Genomic DNA, 27,251 nt, shown 5'->3' with positions numbered 1-27,251 from the left:
TTTTTTTTTTTTCTGTATTCTTGGTGCCTATTTTAGTTCTTGGCACCCGGAAGGGGCTCAATGGATATTTATGGAGTAAATGCATGACTCCACCTGACTACTTTCCAGGGTTTGGAAATGGCTACATCTTCCTTCCCTTTGAAGCCTTCTCTTTCACATTCTCAGGCCCTTCAACTATCCTTTAAGCGAGAGGGTTTCTAGATTACTTCCTACTCTCTTAGCCCTAATTTGGACACATTTCAGGTTTTATTTCATTCTGATCATGCTTAATCTGGAGAAAGCCCTTCCTCCAATCCTGAGCTGGTTACAGGTGGGAGGAAGAGGGTCGCTACCCCAGGTGGCTGGAGTGGGGATACAGGAGAAAGGAATGCCACTGTCCATACTTGAGGATGACTGATTTTCTGTTCATTCCCTCATCCATTCATTTTGACTTGTTCTCCTTCACTTGAGTATTTATGGAGTGCTCATCAAGTGCCTGAAACTCTTCAAGAATAAAGGGTGCAGATGCCTCTGACCTCAGAGAACTTACATTCTACCTGGGGAAACAGACTATGGCAAGGAAACAAATAAAGAGACAATATACTTTCAGGTAGTAATAAGTGCCATTACTATAATGATAAAGCAGGGTAAGAGGATAGAGATGTAGTAGGTGGGCTTTTAAATTTTATTTTATTATCTAGTTATACTGTATATTTACTTAGAACATTTAGAAAATACAGATAAGTTTGAAAAAGAAAATCACTCATAATCTCACCTGGAAATAATGTCTACTAACATTTTGTGCTTTGGAAAAACCTTCTGATCTTTTCTTCCTTACGTGTGCTTACAGTGATTTTTGTAGAAAATCTGAAAAATATTTGCTACTGTTTCTCCCATGTTGGCCATTTTCCTGTTGCTAAATATTCAGAAGAATTTTTAATTGTGGTAAAATACGTATAACAGAAACTTTACTATTTTAACCATTTTTAAGTGTCCAATTCAGTGGCATTAAGTGCGTTTCATCTTGTGCAAACACCACCACCATCCCTCTCCAGAACTTTTTCATCTTTTCAAACTGAAACTTTGTATATTAAATAATAACTTCTTATTCCCTTCTCCCCCAGCCCCTGGCAACCACCATTCCACTTTCTGTCTCTATGAATATGACTACTGTAGGTACCTCATATAAGTAGGGTTATATAGTGTTTGTTTTTTGTGTGACTAATTTATTTCATTTAGCATAATGTCTTCAAGGTTTATCACTAGGTCAAACAATATAAATATTTTGAAGGCTTTAGATCTGTATTGCTAGATTGTTCTGCAGAAGAACCATATACTAGTTGATACCCTCCCTCCCATCCATGTATCTATTTTTTGTTACTATCTGTTTTTATTTTATTTTTTTAATTTCTATTTTATATTGGAGTATAGTTGATTTACAATGTTGTGTTAGTTTCAGGTGTACAACAAAGTGATTTAGTTATACATATACATGTATCTATTCTTTTTCAGATTCTTTTCCCATATAGGTTATTACAGAGTATTGAGTAGAGTTCCCTGTGCTATACGGTAGGTCCTTGTTGATTATTTATTTTATATATAGTAGTGTGTATATGTTAATATTAACTTCCTAATTTCTATTTTTAAAACATCTTTATGAATTTGTCAGTCTGTATTTTCCTACTGTTTAGTAAATGGTAAAAGACTATTTCTTTCTCTGCCATGAAGATTCGGTTCATGACTAATGTACAGATCCAAGGGGAGGTGTCTGGCATAGTACCTGGATATTATTCCTTGTAGATGTGTCCGTATGAGATTCAGGCATGGCAAATTGTGCTCTGGGCAGATTTGTGGAAGCTTGAGGGTGGCTCACTTTCCATAAACCTCTAATTCCCACCCTACTTCGCAAATATTTACTCTTCCTTCTCTTAATTTTTCCTTCTTTATCTCCTTCTCCTTTCTTTTCTCAACTTACATAGGTATTCACATTCAGCCACTATTCAAGTTGCTCTATTCCCAATTGCCTAAGATGTTATTAATATATAACTGTTGAATCAGGTTTCAAATAGTTTACAATTTGAATTTCACATATTCACAAAGTTTCATTTAACTCATAATCCTACTTAACCCAAGAAAAAAATTCAATGGACCAGTGAGAATTCTATAAGAAAGATCTTTATTTTGTGTGACCACAGATATCTCCTGACATTTACCATCAAGCAGATTAATCAGGTGTGACTGCTGATAAACTAATGTAGCTAATTGCCACTACGCATACAAACAGGTGTATTCAGGCTGATGTCCTGCCTATGTTAATTGATCTTACCATGTCTCTACTAGTTAGTACATTGTTCCAGTTAATAGACAGACGGCAACATGAAGTTCCTGATAATAAAGGAGGAGCCATGGTTAAGATACAACAGTTGGGTCAGTGTTTGAAACAGAGGACAAAGATGGAGTCAAATTCTTCTCATTATGAGGGACCTTTCTGCCAATTGTTTGAGGGCTGAATCCATAGGACGTCTAGAACACAGAGAATACTCCGAGCAGAGAAAAGGACAAGGAGGCCATGTACTTTGTCGGCAGTTCCCTGGATTACACCCTTTCCAAAGCTCTCATCACACTTCTTGGACTCCAGATTTATCCACTAGTTCTCACCCAGGCATTTATCCACTTGACTGATTTAGGACCACATCTTCATTTTTAGTAATCTAGTGTTCATGCGAAAGGGCAAAGGAGGAGGTTTTTCCTGATAGAAAAGAGAAGCAAGATGATTAGGAAGACAAAGGCTCACAGTGATGGTTGTCTTCAGAATGTCTGGAAAACACTATCAAAAGGAAATAGGAGGGGGCTTCCCTGGTGGCGCAGTGGTTGGGAGTCCGCCTGGTGATGCGGGGGGGGCGCGGGTTCGTGCCTCGGTCCGGGAGGATCCCACGTGCCGCGGAGCGACTGGGCCCGTAAGCCGTGGCCGCTGGGCCTGGGCGTCCGGAGCCTGTGCTCCGCGGCGGGAGAGGCCGCGGCGGTGAGCGGCCCACGTACCGCAAAAAAAAAAAAAAAAAAAAAAAAAAAGGAAATAGGAGAAGGGGAAAATGAAAATCATAGTAAGGATGACATAGTCATTCCTCTCTCCTATAAAAATGTTCTCAACATGATTTTTATTTTTTAGTTGTTGGGGGGGAGTGGGAACTCAAAACTTTTACTAAGATTATCTCTATTAGAAACTCTCATTCTACTAACGAGGAGATGAAATTTAGATTTAGTAACTTGCCCAAGGTCACACAGCTAATAGATGTGAAGATGGAACTTCAGGTTAAGGCTCCAGGATTAGGAAATTTTGCTCTTTGGCACTATTTTAATATGTCATGATGGTTAAATACTTTTCCCTTTAATTTATTATTGTAGAGAACTGCATTAATAAGTTTTATAGTATGGAACAATCATTGAATTCCTGCTGTAAACCCTTCTTAATTGTCATGTCATCATAGGTAGCAGTTACATACAACTTGTTAATATTTTATTTCAAATTTTTGCATTATTATTATTTTTTTTTCGCGGTACGCGGGCCTCTCATTGCCGTGGCCTCTCCCGTTGCGGAGCACAGGCTACGGACGCGCAGGCTCAGCGGCCATGGCTCACGGGCCCAGCCGCTCCGCGGCATGTGGGATCTTCCCGGACCGGGGCACGAACCCGTGTCCCCTGCATCGGCAGGCGGACTCTCAACCACTGCGCCACCAGGGAAGCCCTTTGCATCCTTATTTTAAGTGAGTTTTCTTTTTTGAACTATACTTAGGAAATTTTGGTTTCAGGAATACGTTAGCCTCATAAGAATGATTGCAGAACCTTTCCATATTTTCTGTGCTCTGACACAATTTAAACAATGTTGGAATTATCTGCTACTATAAAACTCTTTGGAACTAGCCCAAACAACTCTCAGAGCTTGTTAGATTTTTACCTCCATTGTCAAATCTTCTTTTTTATTAGTCTTTTCAAATTTTTTTTATCCTTTGGTAAGATAATTTGGGGGTGGTTTTACCCCAAAAGTTGGGCATTTTATCTTGATTTTTCAAATTTGTCACATAATGTTAGCCATAGTATTCTCATCTAATTTTCACATAGCCTCTATATATGTGATTATGCTCTCTTCAACATTTCTGATTTGTTTGTGTGATCTTTTAAAATCAGATTTGCCAGAAGTTTGTTTATTTTATTGCTCTTTTGAAAGAACCAGGTTTAGTTTTTATTATTCAAATCTACTTGGTCTTTGATTTTCTAATTCATTTATTTCCTCTTTATCTTCAGTGTATCTCTCCTCCTTTTTAAGTTTATTTTATGCTGTTCCTTCTTTAATTTCTTAAGATTATTCTTTCATAATTTCTTTATTTTTATCTTTGTCTTCCAGTTTTATTGAGATATAATTGATATACAGCACTGTATAAGTTTAAGGTGTACAGCATAATGATCTGACTTACGTACATCATGAAATGATCACCACAATAAATTTACTGGACATTCATCATCTCATATAGATACAAAATTAGAGGAATATAAAAATTGTTTTTCGTATGAGAACTCAGGATTTGCTCTCTTAACAACTTCCATATATAACACTCAGCAGTGTTAATTATATTTATCATGTTTACATCACATCCTAGTACTTACTTACCTTATAACTGGAAGTTTGTGCCTTTGACTCCCTTCCTCTAATTCCCCTCCCTCCACCTTCAGCCTCTCATATCGACAAATCTGACCTTTTTTTTTTTTACATCTTTATTGGAGTATAATTGCTTTACAATGGTGTGCTAGTTTCTGCTTTATAACAAAGTGAATCAGTTATACATATGTTCCCATATCTCTTCCCTCTTGCGTCTCCCTCCCCCCCACCCTCCCTATCCCACCCCTCTAGGTGGTCACAAAGCACGGAGCTGATCTCCCTGTGCTATGCGGCTGCTTCCCACTAGCTATCTACCTTACTTTTGGTAGTGTATATATGTCCATGCCTCTCTCTCGCTTTGTCACAGCTTACCCTTCCCCCTCCCCATATCCTCAAGATCATTCTCTAGTAGGTCTGTGTCTTTATTCCCGTCTTACCCCTAGGTTCTACATGACATTATTTTTTCTTAGATTCCATACATATGTGTTAGCATACGGTATTTGTCTTTCTCTTTCTGACTTACTTCACTCTGTATGACAGACTCTAGGTCTATCCACCTCATTACAAATAGCTCAATTTCGTATCTTTTTATGGCTGAGTAATATTCTATTGTATATATGTGCCACATCTTCTTTATCCATTCATCCGATGATGGACACTTGGGTTGTTTCCATCTCTGGGCTATTGTAAATAGAGCTGCAGTGAACATTTTGGTACATGACTCTTTCTGAATTATGGTTTTCTCAGAGTACATGCCCAGTAGTGGGATTGCTGGGTGATATGGTAGTTCTACACAAATCTGACCTTTTTAATGAGTTTGTTTGTTTTTGCCATGTAATTGACCTACAACATTATGTAAATTTATGGTATACAACATAGTGATTTGATATTTCTATACATTTCAAATTGATCACCATGATAAATCTAATTACCATTCATCATGGTTTTTAAAACAAAGATAAAGAAAACAAAAACCTCATTTGATCTGAAACACACACACACACAGAAGAAATCATGTCACTAAAACCTAAAGCCCACTCCCTCCCTTCTGCCCCATTCCATTCCATGGGGGAAGAAAACCCTGAGTAGTGTTTTTTGGAACTGCTGCTGTAGACAGTAAGCAGGCTGTTGGGAAGATTGGTAGTAGGTAAAGCAGCAAGGAAGCAGAGATCATAATTCAGAGGATGTTGTAATTGGAGTAGTTTCCTGTTTGGAATGTTACTGCTCCTGAGCCCTGATTCTGCAAATTTAATTCACTGTCTTGAAATTTTGATTCTTTGGCTTCAACAGGACATTAAAGGCAGCTCTTCAGAGACAAATGCATACTTGTGTGTGTGTGTGTGTGTGTGTGTCTTTGGTGTTAGCAACTATTAGATGCAAAGCAGATCCAAGATGCAGCTGAACACTTACCTAAAGTCCCGTGGATGAGCTTTATAAGAAATGTGAACATCAGGAGGGAAGGTTTTAAGTATTCTGTAGAGGTCAAATATCTGCATGCTAGGTGGCTAAATTAAGATATCAATTTGTCTGAAAATAGGCTGGCATTTATGTAAATTTCCTGAGGAATGTATGAATGAGGTTGATTGCAGCTATGCATGGATGAGTGTATCAGTGTAAAACTTGGAGTAACTGTCCGGCATCTGGTGTGTGGGTTCTGTGTCGACCTGTGAGGAGACCATGCAGTGAAGTGTGGGATTGCAGCTCACATGGCAAGCAAAGTAAAGACACCAGAGCGGGCATAAAGGGCTGAGTTTATTAACTTGCCAGGCAAGGGAACATACCCCAGCGAAGACATTTACTGAGTGGCAAGGAGAAAAAAGAAATCAAGAATGTTACAGCTCTAGTTCATAGTGGTCATGCTAAAAATTGACAACGAGCACTTGCTGAGGCAGAATGTACGTGGTTGGATAAAACAAGTTTCATTGTTCATTGGTCAGGAAGGAATGTAAAGGCCCCAAGAAGGGTCTGGGGTCCCAGGGCCAGGGCTTATGACCTTTATCAGCTGGTGAGAACAGTTACAACACATAACAGTCAAATCCTCCTCAGCAGGCACCGGTGTGAATGGACGTACTTCCTCCCACACACATGGGGACGTCAGGGAGCCCTCATGGAGGTTTTGTGTGGTGTGTGTCTGAATGTGTGGACAGTGACCACCTCTGCTAGCTTCAAGCTATGCTACTCCCGGTTCCTCACAACCTCGTTAGGACTGAGATCTCACTTCTCAGGTATCTGAAATGAAAAGCCAATTAAATTCCTTTTAGAAGTCTTCAAAGATACAGTAATTAAAAAAAATTCCCAAACTGGGACTTCCCTGGTTGCGCAGTGGTTGAGAGTCCGCCTGCCAACGCAGGGGACACGGATTTGAACCCTGGTCCAGGAAGATCCCACATGCCGCAGAGCAGCTAAGCCCGTGCACCACAACTACTGAGCCTGCGCTCCTAGAGCCCGTGCTGCATAACAAGAGAAGCCACTGCAATGAGAAGCCTGTGCACCGCAATGAAGAGTAGCCCCTGCTCGCCACAACTAGAGAAAGCCCTCGTGCAGCAATGAAGACCCAATGCAGCCAAAAGTAAATAAATAAATGAATAAATTTATTTTAAAAAAAAGTTCCCAAGCAGTTGGGAAGGATTCTGATAGCATGACAGTCAAACCCACAGAGAGAGGGTGTGAAAGTCAAGGGCACCTTTTCCTTAGAGTCATTAGCACAATGTCTCTCACATGCAGGTGCAGTTACTATTTGAATGAGCACAGGTGAGGCCAAGAAGTACAGTTACTAAGGCAACCCACAGAATGGAAAAAATATTTTTTCAAGTCATATATCTGATAAGGAATTAGTATTCAAAATATGTAAAGATGGGCTTCCCTGGTGGCTCAGTCGTTGAGAGTCCGCCTGCTGATGCAGGGGACACAGGTTCGTGCCCTGGTCTGGGAAGTTCCCACATGCCGCGGAGCTGCTGGGCCAGTGAGCCTTGGTCGCTGGGCCTGTGCGTCCGGAGCCTGTGCTCCGCAACAGGAGAGGCCACAACAGTGAGAGGTCCGTGTACCGCCAAAAAAAAAAAAAAAAAAAAAAAATGTAAAGAACTCCTGCAACTCAACAACAGGAAACCAAACAACCCTATTAAAAACTGGGCAAAGGACTTGAATAGACATTTCTCTAAAGAAGACACACAAATGGACAATAGGCACATGAAAAGGTGCTTAACGCCAATAATCATTAGGGGAATGCAAATAAAAACCACCACGAGATAGTACTTCACACTCATTAGAATGGCTATTATTAAAAAAGAAACCAAAAACAACAAAAAACTAGAAAATAAATGTTGGCAAGGTTGTGGAGAAATTGGAACTCTTGTGTATTGCTGGTGGTGATGTAAAATGATGCAGTTGCTGTGGAAAACAATATGGCAGTTCCTAAAAAATTAACAATAGTATTACCATATGATCGAACAATTCCACTTCTTTGTATGTATCTAAAAGAACTGAAAGCATGTATTCAGACAGTTATTTGTACACACATGTTCATAGCGGCATTATTCACAAACTCAAAAGGTGGAAGCAACCCAAGTATCCACTGACGGATGAATGGATAAATAAAACATGGTATATACATACAATGGAATATTAACCTTTAAAAAGAAAGAAATCCTGCCAGTTGTGACAACACAGATGAGCCTGGAGGGCATTATGCTGAGTGAAATAAGCCAGACAGAGAAAGATAAATACTACATAATATTACTTATACGTGGAATCTTTTTTGAAAAAGTCCAGCTCATAGCAACAGAGAGTAGAATGGTGGTTGCCAAGGGCTGGAGGGCAGGTGGGGAAATGGAGAGATATTGGTTAAAGGGAACAAACTTTCAGTTATAAGATGATTAAGGTTTGATGATCTAATGTATAACATAATGACTATAGTTGATAATACTGTATTGAAATTTGCTAAGAGAGTAGATTTTAAGTATTCTCACACACACAAAAAAAGGCAAATGTGTGAGCTGATGCATGTGCTAGTTAACTTGATTTTGGGAATTCTTTCACAATGAACACATCTATCAAACTATCATGTTGTACACTTTAAATATATTATGACTTTATTTGTCAATTATACCTCAGTAAAGCTGAAAAAAAGGAAATTCTGACACATGCTACAACATGGATTCACCTTGTCTTAGTGCATTTGGGCTGCTATAACGAAATACCATAGATTGGGTAGCTTATAAACAACAGATATTTCTTACTTACTGCTCTGGAGTTGGAATATCTGAGATCAAGGTGCCATCATGGTCAGGTGAGGGCCCTTTTCTAGATCACAGACTAATTGTATCCTCACATTGCAGAAGGGGCTAGATAGCTCTGCGGTACCTCTGTTATAAGAGCACTAATCTCCTTCATGAGGGCCGCATCCTCATGACCTAATTACCTCCCCAAAGCTCCATTTACTAGTACCATCACCTTTGGGGGGTTAGGATTTCAACACACAAATTTTGGGGAGACACAAACATTCAGCACACTGCAGGCCTTGAGGTCATTGTGCTAAGAAAATAAGTCAGTCACAAAAAGACCAATACTGTATGATTTCATTTATATGAAGTGCCTAGAGTAGTCAGATCCAGAGATAGAAAGCAGAATGGTGGTTGCCAGGGGTTATAAGGGGAGGGAGTTAGTGCTTAATGGGTACAGAGTTTCAGTTTGGGAAGGTGAAAAAGTTCTGGAGATGGATGGTGGTACTGATTGCACAACAATATGAATGTATCAATACTTAATGCCACTGAACTGTACACTTAAAACTGGTTAAAATGGTAAACTTTATGTATGTATGTTTTACCACGATTTTTGAAAAGTATCAGTTACTAGATGAGTTATATTTTTGAAGTATTCAATGTTGTCTGTTTATTTTGCTGAAAAGGTGCAAAGCCAGTAAGAGAAGGACAACTGAAGCATCAGGACCTATTGTCTAGCAGGTGCCACAGCTGAGAGTATTAGGGAAGGAGTGCCTAGTGGCCTCTTCTAACTTCTTGACCGGGAAACCCAACCAGAAACCATGCTGGTGGAGAGGGCTGCTGTAGGACAAGAGGCGAGAGTAGTTAACAACAGCTGACACTTGTTTCGCTTGCCCAGGGCTTTTACATTCATGTTTTCTTATGAACCACACAATCACCCTGAGAGAAGGCACTGTAATTCCCCATTATGAGCAGGGGGAAGCTGAGGCTCAGAGAAGATAAGTGACTAACCCAAGACCACACAGCTCTTTTGCTGGGCTCAAACCCAGGTACTCTTAAACCAAATCCTGTCCCTACGGCGCTTAATGTTTCCTAGTGACATTGCTTTGGTTTGAAGCGAAGTAACTGCTCTTATAGCTGTGAATAGACTAAGATGCTGGGAGACAATTCAGGCAGTAAAGGCAAGCCTGAGTCATCTTTATCCACATTTTTTTTTTGGCTGTGCATCTCGGCTTGCGGGATCTTAGTTCCCTGACCAAGGATTGAACCCAGGCCCCGTGCAGTGGAAGCACAGAGTCCTACCCACTGGACCGCCAGAGAATTCCCCTGAGTTGTGTTTAAAAATCACTTCTAACTGAGAGAACAGCACGGCTATGATCATTACCATCGCTGATGTCAGGTCTCTGTGGAGCATCTAATTCTTAACACTTTTTCACTATTTCTTTCTGATTATAAAAATTAAATGTGGCTCATTGTGGGAATTGGAAAGTAGGGTAAAAGAAAAGAAAAAACACACAAATCACTGGAGGTAATCAAGAGTAACAGTTTGGTATAAGGTTTTTCCAGTCATATGTTTGGAAACTAAAGTGAGATTATATGGTGCTTATTAATTTGTGATGTGTTTTAATCATTTATTATGCACATTTTCTAGGTCATTAAGTATGACCAGTACTTGCTTTGACCTGAGCTTTAAGGTGGCAGAAATAATTTTAAGTGCATCTATTTGCCATAGGTATATTTATTAAGAGTCTTTTGGCTTTAAGTAGCAGAAAATGACTCTGCCTAGCTTAAGCCAAAAGGGGGATTCTTGAAAAGATATTGGGGCAGCTCATGGAAGCTGAGGATCAGTGAACAATCAAACCAATAGAAGGGTACGGTCAGGGCTGCCGAGACCTCAGCAGCAGGAGTGCAGAGACTCCCCATCTCTGGTTTTCTCAGTTCCAAATATCAGATTCCTAGGTGGGATGGTGATTGGGGCCTAATCCTGAGCCACTCATCCTTGGCCAGGGCAGAGTTACATTGGGGCATTATGGTAGTTCTGTAACACTCATATTGAGAAGGGCATTTGCTGGGAGGAGGAAAAACAGCTTGTAAAAACAGCAGTAGTAAATGCAGCAAAAAATGGATTCCTACCTCAAAGGGAAAAGAACACAATAGATCGATTTCTTCGAACACCTTAGAAATAAAATTGGGAATATATAAATCATCCCCCAAATGCTTCACTAAAATCTAAGGGTCGCAAAACTGTTAGTCAAATGTTTGATGTTATTATAGTTAGTGTATTAATTTTTGAACATAATTCAATTGAGCTGTATGTTTAAGTGGTGTTTGGATATTTCAAGAAACTTTGAAACGACATGTATAGGTATTGTATATGTTTATGCCTTTTTTATAGGATGTAGGGCATTGTTTTAGTGTTTTTGAGATATTTATAGAGGTTTATAAAATGGTCATTAGTTTTGTTCTGCAACAGGCTGTTTACAGCATCTATATTTGATTTGCTGAGAAATCCTTGGTCAGGAATGAAACTCCCAATTACAGTATTTTTTCCATGGCAAATGTGATCCACTTTATGAAATGGTATCTAAAAATATGTTGCAGCTGAAATCAGGGCCTGCTAATTTATCCATATGAATCTATAGAAACTTACAGATGTGTAGACATTATTGTATGAACACACACACACACGTACATTCTCTCTCTCTCTAACAGGCAATATACACACAGTCACTGACCTAAGTGAGAAGAGTTAGCTATCTGTCCATGTCTAAGTATGGATTATAGTGGATGGCCTCAGGAGTTTGAGGAGAAACAAATTAATTCAGAGCCTAAAATGCATGAATGTTAAAGCGTATGCATTTGTGGGTGACCCCAGTATTTTTAGCTTTAGTAATTTTTTCCCCCAGACCTTCTCTACCACGCAGAGTTCAGTTGAGAATACTTTCTGGTATCTCCCTTTTGTGGCCCTCTTCGGTTTCCTTTAGAAGTCAGTACTGAATGTTTGTAACACCCCAAGCATTTTCAACTAGACTCTGTGTAAATGTCTCCAGGACCAAGAAACGGGGTTTCTAATTTTGATTTTAATGGACATAGTGGTCAGCTCCTGCTATGAATAATTTAACAATGCAATAGAATAGGCCTTTTGAACCATTGCTCCTGGAAACACCAATGCTGTGGTTGTACAGGCACTTCCTGAAAACAGTCCAGAGTGGGCCCCAGAGTGTGTCTGGCCTAGAAGGCCTTGGGTCCCTATGGTCCTTTTTCAGTGGGGCAGTCAATCGCAAGGGCTTCATCATCCATCATCTTTGGGCCTTAAGGTTCTCCCTGGAAGCCTATTCCATGGGCCTGATAGGTTGCAGAGCCACAGTGACTGGGGCATAGTTGGATCAATAAATATTTATTGGTTAACAGAGAGGTTTCAGGGCTTTTCAGGCCTAGATCACATTTCTTTAGATGATTCTGGAGGTCTTGAAGGTCACTGCTAGTAGAGAAAAGCAGAAAAGACCTAGACATTCTACAAACATGGAATCTGGCATCCTGAACTAGACCAAATTCCAGAACGAGGAGCTCTTAGACAATTGAGTCAGGTCCCTGGCTCCATGGTAGAGTGTCTGGCACATGGACCCCATTCGTATACATTGTTGAACAAAGGAATGAAAATAAATTTGCTGAAGATACTCAGTTTAATTCAGAGAGCCTTGGGGTCCAAGGAGTTGATTCAGATGAAGAGAAAGATTTCTTGATCCCAGGGAACTGGCTGTACTTCAACCTCTTTCTAGTTCAGGAATTCAAACACGGTTTTCAACTTTTAGGAAGCAGTCTACAGAGCAGTTTATTATTAATTAATAGCTACAGTCAGCATCATAAAAGTTAACATTTATAAAAGATATTACTAGTAATCCTATTTTGCGTGTGAGAATGCTGAGACTTAGAGAAATTATGGAACTCCCCTAGTAAGTTAATAAGTGGTGGAACCAGTAATCAGGGCTGCCTGACTCTTGTGTACTATGCCTCAGTCAAAATGAGAGAATTCTAAGGGACAAAACTCAGGGCAATGCTGGAAGCCAGAAGTGACAGAATAAGGAAACATCCAAACCTCAGGTTAGAATTTGTCCTAGGTTCAAGATACCAGATCCCTTGTTTGTGAGTTCTCTCTGGAAGGGCCTTCATAAGATGCTCAAAAGTATGTAGGTGAGGATACTTTTAGTATCCTTTTCTGATCTCTACTAAGGAAAAAAAATTGTGTCAGACAGTGGTTCTCAAACTTCAGCACACGAGAGAATCAATCACCTGGAGGGCCTGTTAAAACACAGAGTGTTGGGCCCCACTCCCAGAGTTTTGAATTCAAGAATTTGCATGTCTGACAAGGTTCCTGGTGTCGCTTATGCCACTGGTCTGGGGACCACACTTTGAGAACCACAGTTGTAAGGGAACCCTATCAGTTGTTTCAAAATGAGTTCTCTTAGTTGGACCACGGATCATATGGAAATCCCTTATTTTTGAAAAGGTGGATCCCCAGAAAATCCCAAAAAGCATCTGGAGGTTATTTTTGCTTTTAAGAAAGGAAAAGGGCAAAGCCTAGGGAATACCAGAGCAGCGAGTTTTATTTCTGATATATGTATGTATGTATATATATACATATCTCCAGAAAAATCAATGTTACAGTTCCTTTTAGGAAGAGTGAACTAAATGGGAAGCACTCAGAATTCATTAAAAACTAATCTCAGCCTGTAAGACTTTTCTTTGATAAAAAGAGAGCTTTGTGGCCAAAGGAAATACAGGACAGTTGGCATGTCTCTCCACCTGCCAGGCAGATTTGTTCCGTTTCCCGTCAGGATTCTCCTTAGGAAAACTGTGAAATGCCTAATGGAATAAATGCAGGCTCTGACCACTTTTCTTAAACATGAGTTGGAGCTTGTGAGAGCTGCACCTACTCTAGGAAAATGTGCATTTTCACGTATGTTCGATTAATAAGAGGGTGGATCTTTTTTTTCTTTTTTTTTTTGCGGTACGCGGGCCTCTCACTGTTGTGGCCTCTCCCGTTGCGGAGCACAGGCTCCGGATGCAGAGGCTCAGCGGCCATGGCTCACGGGCCCAGCCCACTCCACGGCATGTGGGATCTTCCCGGACCGGGGCACGAACCCGTGTCCCCTGCATCGGCAGGCAGACTCTCAACCACTGCGCCACCAGGGAAGCCCGAGGGTAGATCTTTTTGATCTGGATCATCTGAGCCACTTACGAGGATTTTCTCTGATTTTTTTTTTTTTCACTGTCAGCTGTGACAACGCAGATTCTTAAAAAGGAAAGGCATCCTCTAGTTAAGTGTTTATGACAAAGTAAAGTATAATTCTGGCAGCAGCTCATGAGCAGGACTTAGGCTGGATCTAGAAACAGACTCTGAGATGGAGAGTCAAATGCAAAAGGTTTGCTGGGAAGAGTCTCAAAATCAACACTTGAGGGAGTGAGGGATACAGGACTAGACCTGGTGGGGCAGCGGGGGAGGCTTGAATAGTGATGCTGTCTCAACAAAGGCTTCAGCAGATCTCGTGGGTAAAGAGATCGGGCCTTCAAACCCCGTATTGACTTGTCATTGGTGCTTACTGCCTCCGGGGAGGGACATATCTGTGGGCTAGGTAACTGCCTTAAGGAGAGGACAAGTTCTGGGGAAGGAACTCAGCTGTGAGCCATTAGCAGTGAACACTCCAGCAACAGGGGCAATGACTACCTTTGTTCTGAAGGGGGATCTGGGTTATGCAGGGGAACAAGGGTTGTACTTTGTTTCACTGCCATAGAGCTGTCTAAACATTTACATATTGAACATTCAGTATATCCAAGGCAGGTGCCATGGGGTATCTAAAGAAAATCAGATAAACATTCTGCCTTTATAGAAATGTGAACTATCCATTGCTACTTGCATAATAGACATAATTGGACCTCTTCTACAACATATTATTTATAACATTCCAGTTATAACCATAGAGCATGCTGCTGGGTACTAGGTATTGTAAAAAGCAGGTTAGACCCAGTTCTCAAAGCAGACAGACATTTTAAGGATAAAGCAATAATAATGGCTAACATCTACTGAAGCATTGTTCAAAGCACTGTTATTATTCCCACTTTATCAATTTAAGAAACTGAGACATAGAAAGCTTTAAAAACTTGCTCAGGGGCTCCCCTGGTGGCGCAGTGGTTGAGAGTCCGCCTGCCAATGCAGGGGACACGGGTCCGTGCCCCGGTCCGGGAAGATCCCACATGCCGCGGAGCGGCTGCGCCCGTGAGCCATGGCCGCTGAGCCTGCGCGTCCGGAGCCTGTGCTCCGCAACGGGAGAGGCCACAACAGTGGGAGGCCCGCGTACCGAAAACAAAAACAAAAACAAAAAACCCAAAAAACTTGTTCAACATGATAGAGCTTATAGGAGACTGCTAGATTTTGAATCCTGGCTGTCTGATTGCAGAGCCCACTCAATGAGCCTTTCTTCATTCTATTATCCTAGAAGAGTTATAGATAAATTAAAGTGCTCCACTTTTTTCCCTTTTAACAATTATTTATAGTAATTTTACACTTTTGTTTATTTCTGTATTCCTGCAAGCACCTTGTACTGTATCATGTACATGATGTCATGTCACTTAATGAAGCTTAGTTGATATAAAAAAAAAAGAAGAAGAATGTCAGTTCCCCTCTCCCTTCACTGAATGCTGGTAGGAGAAACAAAGAATGGAAGATGATAATTAACAGTATGTAGAAGAAGTTCCATAATCCTTATATTTATACAGTAGAAGACCCATCTCTCATAAAACCCAGCTTCCTGTACCAAGATACTTAGCAAGACCAAGTCCAAAATACGTATAAATAATCTTTGTCTGTGAAGATTAAAAGGTTGTGTTCTAATGTTTTTTCTTCCATGTACAAGTTAATGGCTGACTGTGACCCCAAGGCCTCTTACATTCCTTTCTGGTTTGCTCCAGAGGAAGGGTGAGCAAACCACCTGCTACCTGATTTTGATTCTGCCACCTTTTGAGCCAGGGATGGTTTTTGACTTTTTTAAATGTTTGGGGGGAAAATATCAAAGAAGAATATTTTGTGACATGTGGAAATTACATGGAATTCACATTTGTGTCCATAAGTGTTTCTGGCACACAGGCATGCCCATTCGTTTATGTATTGTCTGTGGCTGCTGTTCAAGCTACAACTGCAGAGGTGAGTTGTTGCGACAGTCTGTATGGCTCTAAAAGCCTGACATTTTCACTCTCTGGTCCTGTATAAAAAGGCATGCTGACTACTGCTATGAAGAGATTCTCAACCTGACTTAGCTCTGTTGGAAGCACTTGAGGGAGCTTTTAAAACTCCCAGTAGTCCCACCCTCACCCATTAAATCAGAATGTCTGGAGATGAGACCCAGTCATCAGGATTTGTTAAAGCTCCCCTGTGTTTCCCCAGAGTGCAGCCAAGGTTGAGAACCACTGCCTAGAGCATGAATACATTTCGAGGGGCAGATGGACTAGGCTTCCCAGCATACGGGCGGCCAAATGGGAGAGAATGCAGGTCACTTATCACCACCCATGTGTGCAGGGGGTCATGTGAGCAAAGATGCTCAGGACTTCCAGATGCCCTCTGGTGAAAGCCCTTCCCGTGAGGAGATAGCCAGGATAAAGGGGACAGAGTGGACAGGAGAGGATTATACCAAATATCTTTCCCAGCATATTGACTAAGTTGAATACAAATTTCTCGCCGAATGGAACATCATCAAATGTGCAGGTAGTGTAGCCTCCCCAACCGTAGCTGCTAGGAGCAGGTGACCTAATTCCTTAGCATCCACTAATACGGCCATCTGGTTGAAGCTGTAGAGCACAGAACCAGTCATACTGTGCAGTGAGTTCAAGTAGAAGTTCTAATCCGCTATGTGGTCCTTGAACTGATCTGCTTCAGAATCACCTGGGAGGCTGTTAAACTGCAGACCTATAGAATCAAAATCTCAAGAACAGTCCCAGGAATCTGCATTTTGAACCAGCATCCCAGTTAATTCTTAAGAACTTTGAAGTTTGATCGCCATGTACCTAAATGGTTATCTCAGTGAATTCTTAGCAGATGTGCATGCCAAAGTTGTCCGACCAGTGGATTCAATTGGCTAAGCCAGTTACTAATTCCTTCCAGAGGCACACACACACATTTAAAAAAAATGGACTTACCAGATAAAATCTATAGTATATACACCAAATGGCCCATAAAAGAAGGAGTTATGGGGCTTCCCTGGTGGCGCAGTGGTTGAGAGTCTGCCTGCTGATGCAGGGGACACGGGTTCGTGCCCTGGTCTGGGAAGATCCCATATGCCGCGGAGCGGCTGGGCCTGTGAGCCATGGCCGCTGAGCCTGCGCGTCCAGAGCCTGTGCTCCGCAACGGGAGAGGCCACAACAGTGAGAGGCCCGCGTACAGCAAAAAAAAAAAAAAAAAAAAAGAAGGAGTTATTTTTTTTTTTAAACAGTGGTGGAAGTCATACACTCGTTCTACCCATTACTGTCTTGCTCAACATTATAGATACCTCTGGTAAACTATTTTAAGTATCTTAAATGGCACCAAATCTTCCTTTTTTGAAGATAGGCCTAATTTTTGGAAGTAGATAAACATCATTTGGAGTGAAATGCGATGAATAAAATGGGTGATTATGTTGGATCTGTTTTGATTTTTTAAAAAATGAATTTTGGTTCTTAAGTGACCACACTGTATGATCAGTACACTCTTTAACCCCAAAAGACATGCCTTCATAATATTTTAGTGTATTTTGTCTAAAACAGAGTTGTTTTAGTTTATTCCAAAGTAAAGGAGAACAGTCTTTTGGATTTACCAATTCCAGTGTGTTTTGTGTGAAATCAACCCCATTTCTCTGTTGTCATTTCATATTTGAAGGTGTATAAGCCATCAGTATGGGGATGTGTTTGCATTTTGAAACATGTGATTCTATTACAGGAAATCATTGTGGGGATAGGAGAAAATCACCACTTCATTTCTGTTTACTGGGGAGATACTTGCGGGGGAGGTGCCATCCTGGGGACAGGATGGTCTTTCACTTCATTAAAGTGCAGTTGATGGGTCAACCTTTGCATCAGAGCCAAAGGGCAGAATCACAGAGTAGACAGAACAACCTGTGTTCTATGGTGGCTTGTGTTGGGTAGAATTGCAAATGTACTTTATAATCAGATTTTAAATAGAATCCAGGTTGAACGGAGTGGTGAGATAAGTCCATGTGAGAGTAAATGCTGTGGGCAGTCCTGAAAGGTTTGATTTGACCATCTGGGACCTGAAGTGCCTATTTCTAAAATGAAAGGATATATTTTACGGGCTGTGTCGACCCTCCCAGAGTGCATGGGCGATGCCCCTTGATAATAGCACAAAGGGAGTTTGAAGTTTTCCATTTTCCGCTGGTCTAGGGGCATTGACTGCACTCATTGTGTGCTTATCGCCATGGAGGCAGGCTCATGTTCTAAAGTGTCCTGTCTGGGGCTTGCACACATTCTTGGATGTCTTTAATTTCACCAAGCTGAACAAAATTGAACACATAGATCACTGAGGCTTGATGTTCTGAAGGCAAAGATTTCAAAAAAGCAGGTACTAGTTTCCCTAGAACAATTGGAACACCGTAATACCACACTGATGTGGAGTCTGAATTACTTACGAGTCCTCTCATTCATCAATAGGAAAGCAGTTTGAGACATTCAGGTGACAACTTGTCCCTGCGACATTGTTAACTGATTTCTTTAAGGGTTCATGTTGGAGACGAAAAGTAAGGGAAAATCCCTGTGCCTTTGTTCTGCCTACATGTTTTTTGAGTTTTAGTTTGGAAAGGCTCTTGCTGGGATTAAGATGTATTCTCATTTCTGTTTTCTTCGACAAAACAGAGCCACTCGTGTGTGTGTGTGTGTGTGTGTGTGTGTGTGTGTGTGTGTGTGTGTGTTGGGAGATGGGGATAGTTGCTTTTAACTGCTTTGCTGGGCCATTTGCCTGGTCTCATGTGACACAGTTTCTGGCTTTCCTATTTCCTGAAGAACTGTATTTTGGCATTCATTGGAAACATTCTGTCCCACAGGCCCGCACCCTCCCTTAAATGCTCCCCTTTGTCTTGGATTAGGATATTGCCTTCCAAATTTTAAAAAACAAAGATTGGGCAATATTGCTCCCAGAGGAGCTTAACTGTTTAAGAGTTAAAGACACAGAAAAATTATAACTTCTTAAGTACTGTAGTGGCCAGGGGTTGATGAAGAAAGGTGCCTTTGTTTGGGTGATTAGTTTGGACTCTGTTAAAACAGACAAAAATATCTTTTTTTTGGTCTTATGGCGTAGGCAGGGTTTTATATGCTTAAAAGCAAATCTTCAACTGCATTCTCATTCTCTTACATCAGCCCGCTTCTCCCCTTCCCTCTCATGTGGCAAAACAATAAACAAAGTGACCACTGTTGGTGCCGTGGGTCTCTCTCTCTCTCTCTCTCTCTCTTTCTGGTACAGGCTCCCAGGATGGAAATCTTTAGCCGTTTAAACTCTGAAAAGTCTTGCTCCTCTAAGAGAGGACGATTGCTGAATGTTTGCTCGCTGGAGAATGTCCCATGGTCGTCAGCTTCCAAGACGCTCTGCAGAAATGCAGGCTGCTAGAGCAGCTGGGATGGTGGGGGGCACCCCCGCCCTGTGAGGAATCCCTGCTTCAGGATCTCTGTTTTCTTTTTTCTCAGTATTTGTAAAGTCGGTGCTTTAGGTCGGAGGGTGTGTCTGGAACTCCAGGAAAGCATTGAAAGTACTATTTGTTCTTGAAAATGTTACAGTTAATCTCTTGGTCGGAGTCTGAGGGGAAGAAAAGATCTTTGTGGAGAAAGGCAACAAAGCGCAAGCACGTATGTGTCTTCCCTGACTAGGGTTTCAGATTTGCTAACACTGATAACAGCAAAGAAAGGAGAGTTTTGAGAGGTTATTTTAAAGCGGTGGTTCTTAACCTGGGATGTGTGGATTCCCAAGAGGCCCACAGATGGTTTTCCAGGGATGGTGCTGAGGGCCGGTGGGTAGGGGTGGGATGGGCCCTCTAAAATTGAATAGAAACATTTGTACAAATAGGCCTTTTATTGAAGAGAGACCTGTGATTCTCCTTAGAGTCTCAAGTAAAAAAAAGTAATAACTACTTTATTTTTGGTAGCTCTTTTCCTCTGTTATGGCAAAAGACACATAAAATAAAATTTACCATCTTAATTACCACTTTAAAGTATTGGGTTGGCCAAAAAGTTCATTTGGGTTTTGGGTTTTTCTATAACATCTTACAAAAACCTGAACGAACTTTTTGGCCAGCCCACTATATAGTTCAGGGGCATTAAATACATTCACATTGCTGTGCAACCATCACCACTGTCCATCCCCATAATTCTTTTCATCTTGTGAAACTGAAACTCTGTACCTATTAAACAGTAACTCCCCATTCTCCCCCAGACCCTGGCAACCATCATTCTACTTTCTATGATCTTTGACCTACTCTAAGTACCTTATGTAAGTGGAATCATGCAGTATCTGTCGTTTTGTGACTGGTTTATTTCACTTTGCATAATGTCCTCAAGATTCATTATGTTGTAGCACATTGCAGAATTTCCTTCCTTTTTAAGGCTGAATCATATTCCATTGTATGTATATACCACATTTTGCTTATCCATTCACCCATTGAGGACACGTGGGTTCCTTCCATGCTTTGGCTGTTGTGAATATTTAATTAATTTATTTATTTATTTTTCTTATTTTTTTTGGCTGCGTCAGATCTTAGTTGCAGCACACAGGATCTTTTGTTGAGGCATGCGGGACCTTTTCATTATGGCACGTGATCTCTTTGTTGTGGGGCTCGGGTTTCTCTCTAGTTGCGGTGCTTGGGCTTCTCTCTAGTTGTGGTGTGCGGGTTTTCTCTCCCTAGCTGTGGTGTGCGGGCTCCAGGGTGCGTGAGCTCAGTAGTTATGGCATGTGGGGTCCAGAGCGTGTGGGCTCTGTCGTTTGCTGCACGTGGGCTCTCTCATTGAGGCATGTGAGCTCGATAGTTGCGGTGCTCGGGCTTAGTTGCCCCGCGGCATGTGGGATCTTGAGCAGGGATCGAATCTGTGTCTCCTGCATTGGAAGGCAGATTCTTTACCACTGGACCACCAGGGAAGTCCCTAGCTATTGTGAATAATGCTGCTGTGAACGTGGGTGTACAGTATAACTACTTTTTAAAAGCAAGTTCATAAGCACAAGTTTCCCCTTGTTTCTTTTGAGTTGTATATTAAGAGACTTTCTGAATCTGTGAAGCTTCTGGTGCCTCAACTTACTTTAAAGTTCTGAGTGAGTGTGCCTTGCACACATGTGTGTTCTTCCCCTGAGGGCATGTGGCCGGGCTCTGGAAGTTCTTCTCGTCCCTAAGGAGATAACAGCCGCTGTATAGAAAGCAAAGGGCTGGGGCATCCTCATGGGCCTTCTCCAGAGCTGACCCCTACCCCTTTGCCTTATTCCCTTGGCAGGTTACTCCAGCCACAATGCAGAAGGACTGGCCAAAAAGGAGCCTCTTTCTGTGCTGGGGAGTGAGCAAGGGAAGGACCAATGTGTTTCTCCTCCCTACTTCCCAAAGTCTGGGACTCCCTCCTTTTCATGCACTTGGCATTATGGTCCCTCCCTGGGTGAGTGTGGATTTTGAAGTCAGACTTGGATTTGCATTCTGTCTCTCCCACTATCCGCTGCATTATTTGGAGGCAGTTATTAAAATTCTTTGAACTTTAGTTTCTTCATTTGTAAAATGGGGATAAAATACCTGCCGTGAAATGACATTATTAAGACTGAGAAGACGTACATTAGGTGATGAGTGCTGAGCCTGACCATATAAATAGGAGCAGCTTCTTCATTAAAACCCAGGCTCTCTGCTACAAATCTAAAGGTAGGGATTTCTAATGTGAAAGCATTGCTAAATCTGGTCAAGGGTTTTTTTGTTTGTGAAACTTTGTGGAGTGGAAACCAGCAAGTCTACCAAGCAAACTGAAAAGATAAATCTGGACTTAGTGGCTATAAAGATGGAGGCGTTAAAGGCTAAGCGGGGATGCGAGCAGAGAGAGAAATAAAGATCTGTTATTATCTGTAACGTGAGCATTGTCCCATCTCTGCAATTGTTGGCAAAAGAGAGGCAGGCTGTGTCACTCCATTGGGACATCCTCGACATGCCCTCATATCTTCACAGTACATGAGCAAAACTCCTGCTGAGGAACTAACTTTGCATTCTTTTGAATATTTTAAAAGATTTTTTATGCAATCAACTGTACAATGAAGGAAAACATAACACTGTTTACATCTACACATCAATAGAATCAAAAACAGGAAACAGCAAATCACACACAGAAGACACCTAAACCAAGTCACTGTTTATATGCTCTTTCTATGTCACTATTTATACAGAATTAATTTTATATAGCTGCTACCAGTGTGTATATGCCATTCCAAGTTCTACTTTTCCCCACTAATTTGTATAGATTCCCCCCATATTTCTGTAGTTCTCATACTTAACATTTCAAGTGGCGATATTTATATTGATTTGTTTTATATCTATATCAGAAGCTTTGGGGTTGCTTTTTTACTCTCAAATAAATGTTTCTTTTACATAACTACTCAATGCTATTTCAATACAAATTCCTCCTCCCTTGTCAAAAGCTCTGATAAATATTATGACATTTGTCATCTTTTATGAACTTTATCTCTAGAAAGATTGTATTAATACTAATCAAGGCCACCAGCAATGGATAAATATACCTTAAGTGGAATTATTCCCATTTTCCCCAATACTGGCTTTGTAATTTTCTTTTCTGTGAATGTAATAAGAGTGGAGCAAGTACCTTATAGTTGCTTTAATTTTTAATTCTAAAAGTATAATGAATGTCAACATTTTCTTGTTTCTTAAAACTGAACTATTTCTAACTCCGTTTATATGAATTACCTAATCCAGGAATTGGCAAATGACAGCCCTTGGGCTAAATATGGCCAGTTGCCTGCTTTTAGAAATAAAGTTACTGGAACACGGCTGTGCTCATCTGTTTGCATGTTGTCTACTGCTGTGGTTGAGTTACAGTGGCAGAGTTCAGTAGTTGCAACAGAGCAAAGTCTAAAATATTTACTATCTGGCTCTTTATAGAAAAAGTTTTCAGACTCTAATCCCATCTCTTAGCTCTTACTCTTGTTCTACCACAAATTTATGCTCCTGCAATATCAATGTCAAAGTACTATAGTTCCCCACATGTTGTGATAATTTATGTTTTCGTGTCTTTACACATGCTCTTCCCTCTGTCTGGAATTTCCCAACTCCACCCTGCCAGGAAGGTTCAGCCTTCCAAACCCTCCTTGAGGGGTGCTCATCCTATAAAGCATTCCCTTTAATTCAAATTCATAACTTTACTTTTTGTTAGAAGATATTGACAGTTGGAATGAGAATCAAGAAAACAATGCCTGGAAAAGCAGTTTATAAAACTATAGGTGCTATATAGAAGTAACAACTTCTAATAATAACTATTATTATACTTGGCAGCATCAGTGCCCGCCTTTGTTTCTACTTTTATTTCAAACCATTTACAGGGAGCTTTTTAGACCAAAGCACCCCTGTTGACTCTCATGGAGTAAAGGATCTAAGAACACCTTTCCCATAATCTCTCTTTGTTAAATACCAACAACGTATTTGGGTGCCTGGACTAGTTATTTTGGCAACACCAGAGGCCAATTCAGATTAATTAGATGTGTCAGCAATTACTGACTAACTAATCATTAAGATGACTCAAAACATCAATCAACCAACCAAACCAAAAAGACCAACTCTCTGAGTTGTCCTGTTTGACTCCACAAAACAAGTTTGGAATCCTAGAGAAGCAATAAACATAAAATTCTGAGAAGATATGCTAAGGCAAAAAGCCTTTCTATCCATTGGTTGTAGGTAATTATGTTGAGAACATATATACTATGTATATAGATCTAACTATCTATCTATATTTATTTATATATCTTTATATCTATCTATCTATAACGTATATATATTTTTAATGGGTCTGCATTCCTCTCTCTGCATCCCCTGCCTTTGGGAATCAAAAACATCTCATAGAAAATATTTTCATGAAATCTAATATATATAAAAACTGTATATTGTGTGTGTGTGTTTGTGTGTGTGTGTGTGTGTGTGTGTGTGTGTGTGTGAATACAGTGTACTAATTTAAATGATGATGTCCGGTGGATCCGGAAGGAGTTTAGAGATTTCCATTTGCTTTGTGAAAAGTTTGATATGTGTGTTGAAAGCCATGAAGGGAAGGTTCAGATTACGCCACGTGAAAGCTTGGGTGGTTCTGAATGCTGAGTCCCAGAGACAAAAGCTCTTAGTTATAACTGCATTTCTGGAGAGGAGGGCGCCAGTTCGTTCACCACTTCCATTAAGGAACAACTACTTCTTTTAGCGGTGCTTTTCTCTCAGGAAGTGCAATATATAGTAAGGGCAGAAAAATAAGCAAAGGAGGAAATCTGTTATTGATTTTCTTTTCTTCTGTGAAATTACATGAAAGCTCAATGGCTTGGAGCAGTAACTTAGTCAATAAGGCTCCATTTGAGACCACCTTGAAGTTCAATTCTCTCTCAATCCTTTTAAACTTCCTCTAGTGTTGGATTCTTTTGTATATAATTATCTTTGGTGCTGAGATACTATGAAGCTTTTTTATTCATCACACCGTAGAGGATTTTGCTAAAGGTAAAACTGTGAAGGATTCCCAGACAGTAAAGTTCCATCAGTCCTTTTTGGTTAGAAATCAATAGCACTGAAAACCAATCCTTAAAAGCCAAGGAAAAAAGACGAAGAAGGTGAATAGTAGGACTCCTTACTGTAAAGCAATTTTTCAATATTAGGGTGTTGCTGGATTTTCTTGGGTTTGAGCTGCAGAGAGACTAAGCTCCGTGTTTTCTCCAGTGGGAGTGGGGAAGGTCATTTATGTCAGGCTCACCATTATGTGAGTGTACATTTTGGTCATAATACTTGCTAATGTTTATTGAACATTTATGGTGTGCTTGATTGTATGCTGAGTCTTTATATGGTTTCTGTTCTGTAGGGAAGCAATAAGTCGCCTGTGTGAAGCTGTCCCCGGGGCAAATGGAGCCATTAAAAAGCGAAAGGTAAATATTGGTGTTTTTTTTTTTTTTTTAGTTTCCCTGACTATGGGAAAGATAGTATCAAAATAGTTGTTAGTTCATTCCACCACATGACCCAAGGTCTAGAATGGCCTTGATTATTTGACATGCTATCTGAGATGCACTCAAAGTTGTTCTCGTCCCTCAAATTTTTCTGACTTGCCAGACACTGTCTGAAATGGTGATGCCTGAGGGTCAGAGTGGAGAAAGTACCTGGGTCTTTTCAAGTCATAAAATCTCGTTGCAGAGCTAGGTATTTACTTACCTTTGAGCATGGTATCTCATCTCTCCAAAACTCCATTCTTGTTCCTGTAAAGTTAAGCTGTTGAACCAGATGACCAATTTTGGTACCTTCCAATTTCCATATTTTATAATGTATGTATTCTGCATTTTAACATTTTAGACTTTTAGGACTCCATGGCCTATTTTCAGATGGAAACAAGAGTGCTGGTAGAGGAAAGGGTAATAAATGGGTAGAAGGAGCTTTTCATGTTGAAAGAAATCATGAGATTTGATGTTAGACTTGCACTTAAATCCTGTCTCTGCCACCTACTAACTGTGTGATCTTGATCAAGTCATTTCACCTTTCGAATCCTTGGTTTCCTCATTTGTAAAGTAGGAGAAAATAGCCCTTAGTTTATAGAATTATGTAAGAATTAAATGAAGTGATGTGTAAGTGTCTTGCTTCCATTAGGCTTTCAACGCTAATGCTAGTTAGTATTATCCCTAGAATACTTAGTTGCTTTGAAAAGTCCAAAGGGGAGGTGCAATGGCTCTTAAGATAACTATATAAATTATAGAAGTATAGTCTGTTTAAGAGGGGAGGAATTTTTAGAGATCTCCCAGTTGAACCCTCTCACTTTGCCAGTTGCTAAACTGTGGCTCAGAGAAGAGACTTGCCTTGAGTCACTAGGAAGATCAAGGTCAGCGCTAGCTGAAGAAGCCAGATCTTCAGAGTCCCGGCTTTACTGCTCTATTTCCATACCACCCTGCCTAATTTTTTATCATTACTCATTATTTTGCGTAGGACTGAACCCACTGTCACCCAGAGTGACTCAGATGAGCCACATGATCTGGGAAACTCTGAAGAATGGCTCTTGAATTCTACTAGAACTCCCATTACTAGTTTCTCTGACAGAACCGATGGTCTGTCTGTAGCCTCTAGCCTCCTCCTGCCTCTCATAACCTCTGTGAATAGGAGGTTCCGGCTGGAAGATCCCAACAAACAGGCTTATTCACTTAAGACTTTCTCATTTCAGGAGTAGTGGGAGTCCACACTCCAAAACAAAATAAAACAAAAGCAAACCAGGCTATCATCTTTCCAGAAAGTACACATGTAAAGAAGTAAAAAAAAAAAAAAAAAAAAAGAAAATTTTGAGCTAATTCCCTTTGATAGCTAGCTTTTTTATTGAGTACTTAATACATGCCAGGGACTCTTCCACGCACTTTATATTTTTTATATTCTTTTTCCTCCCAACTTGAAAAATTGTGGTAAAATACACATAACATAAAATCTACCATTGGAACCATTTCTAAGAGTATAGTTCAGGGATATTAAGTACATTCATACTGTTGTTCAATCATCACCCCCATCTATCCCCATAACTCTTTTTTTTTTTAAGAAATAAAGTCATTTATTTGAAGAACAGAATATACTTAGAATTGTTTGCTTCTATAAAGCCCATAACTTCGAAATTTCATATTAAGCAATGAAGTTATTTTACACAATCTAGTTAAACAATTTATTAGGAATAGTCCCGTAACTCTTTTTTTATCTTGTAAAACAGAGCGTTTATACTCATTAAAAAACAACTTCCCATTCCCCCCACCTCCAGCCCCTGGCCGCCACCATTCTACTTTCTGTCTCTATGATTTTGGCTACTCTAAGTATCTCATATAAGTGGAATCATACAGTATTTGTCTTATTATGACTGGCTTATTTCACATTACTTCACATAATGTCCTCAAGGTTCATCCATGCTGTAGCACATGTCAAAACTTCCTTCCTTACTAAGACTGAATAAATATTTCATTGTATGTATATATCACATTTTGCTTTCCATTTATCTGTTGATGGACACTTGGGTTACTTCCATGTTTTAACTATTGTAAATAATGCTGCTATGAACATGGATGTACAAATATCTCTTGAAGTCCTTGCTTTCAGTTCTTTTGGGTATATAACAAAAAGTAGGAATTGCTGGATCATATGGTAATTCTAGTTTTA

General features: G+C 40.4%; 1 protein-coding gene across 2 annotated transcripts in view; it reads left to right on the top strand.

The window, feature by feature from the left end:
• The window catches only part of SHC4 (SHC adaptor protein 4), a 128,046-nt gene that overhangs the window by 41,163 nt on the left and 59,632 nt on the right, over positions 1-27,251 (top strand). For both annotated transcript variants that reach the window (XM_065871358.1, XM_065871357.1), the window contains exon 3: positions 24,946-25,009. In XM_065871358.1, the coding sequence (XP_065727430.1) occupies positions 24,946-25,009 (64 nt within the window). The remainder of the gene's footprint in view (positions 1-24,945; positions 25,010-27,251) is intronic.

The sequence above is a fragment of the Phocoena phocoena genome, chromosome 2 (genome assembly GCF_963924675.1).
Source record: "Phocoena phocoena chromosome 2, mPhoPho1.1, whole genome shotgun sequence".
Lineage (NCBI taxonomy): Eukaryota > Metazoa > Chordata > Mammalia > Artiodactyla > Phocoenidae > Phocoena > Phocoena phocoena.
Note: the sequence above shows the minus strand (reverse complement) of the source record. Positions and strands in the feature narration are given on the sequence as shown.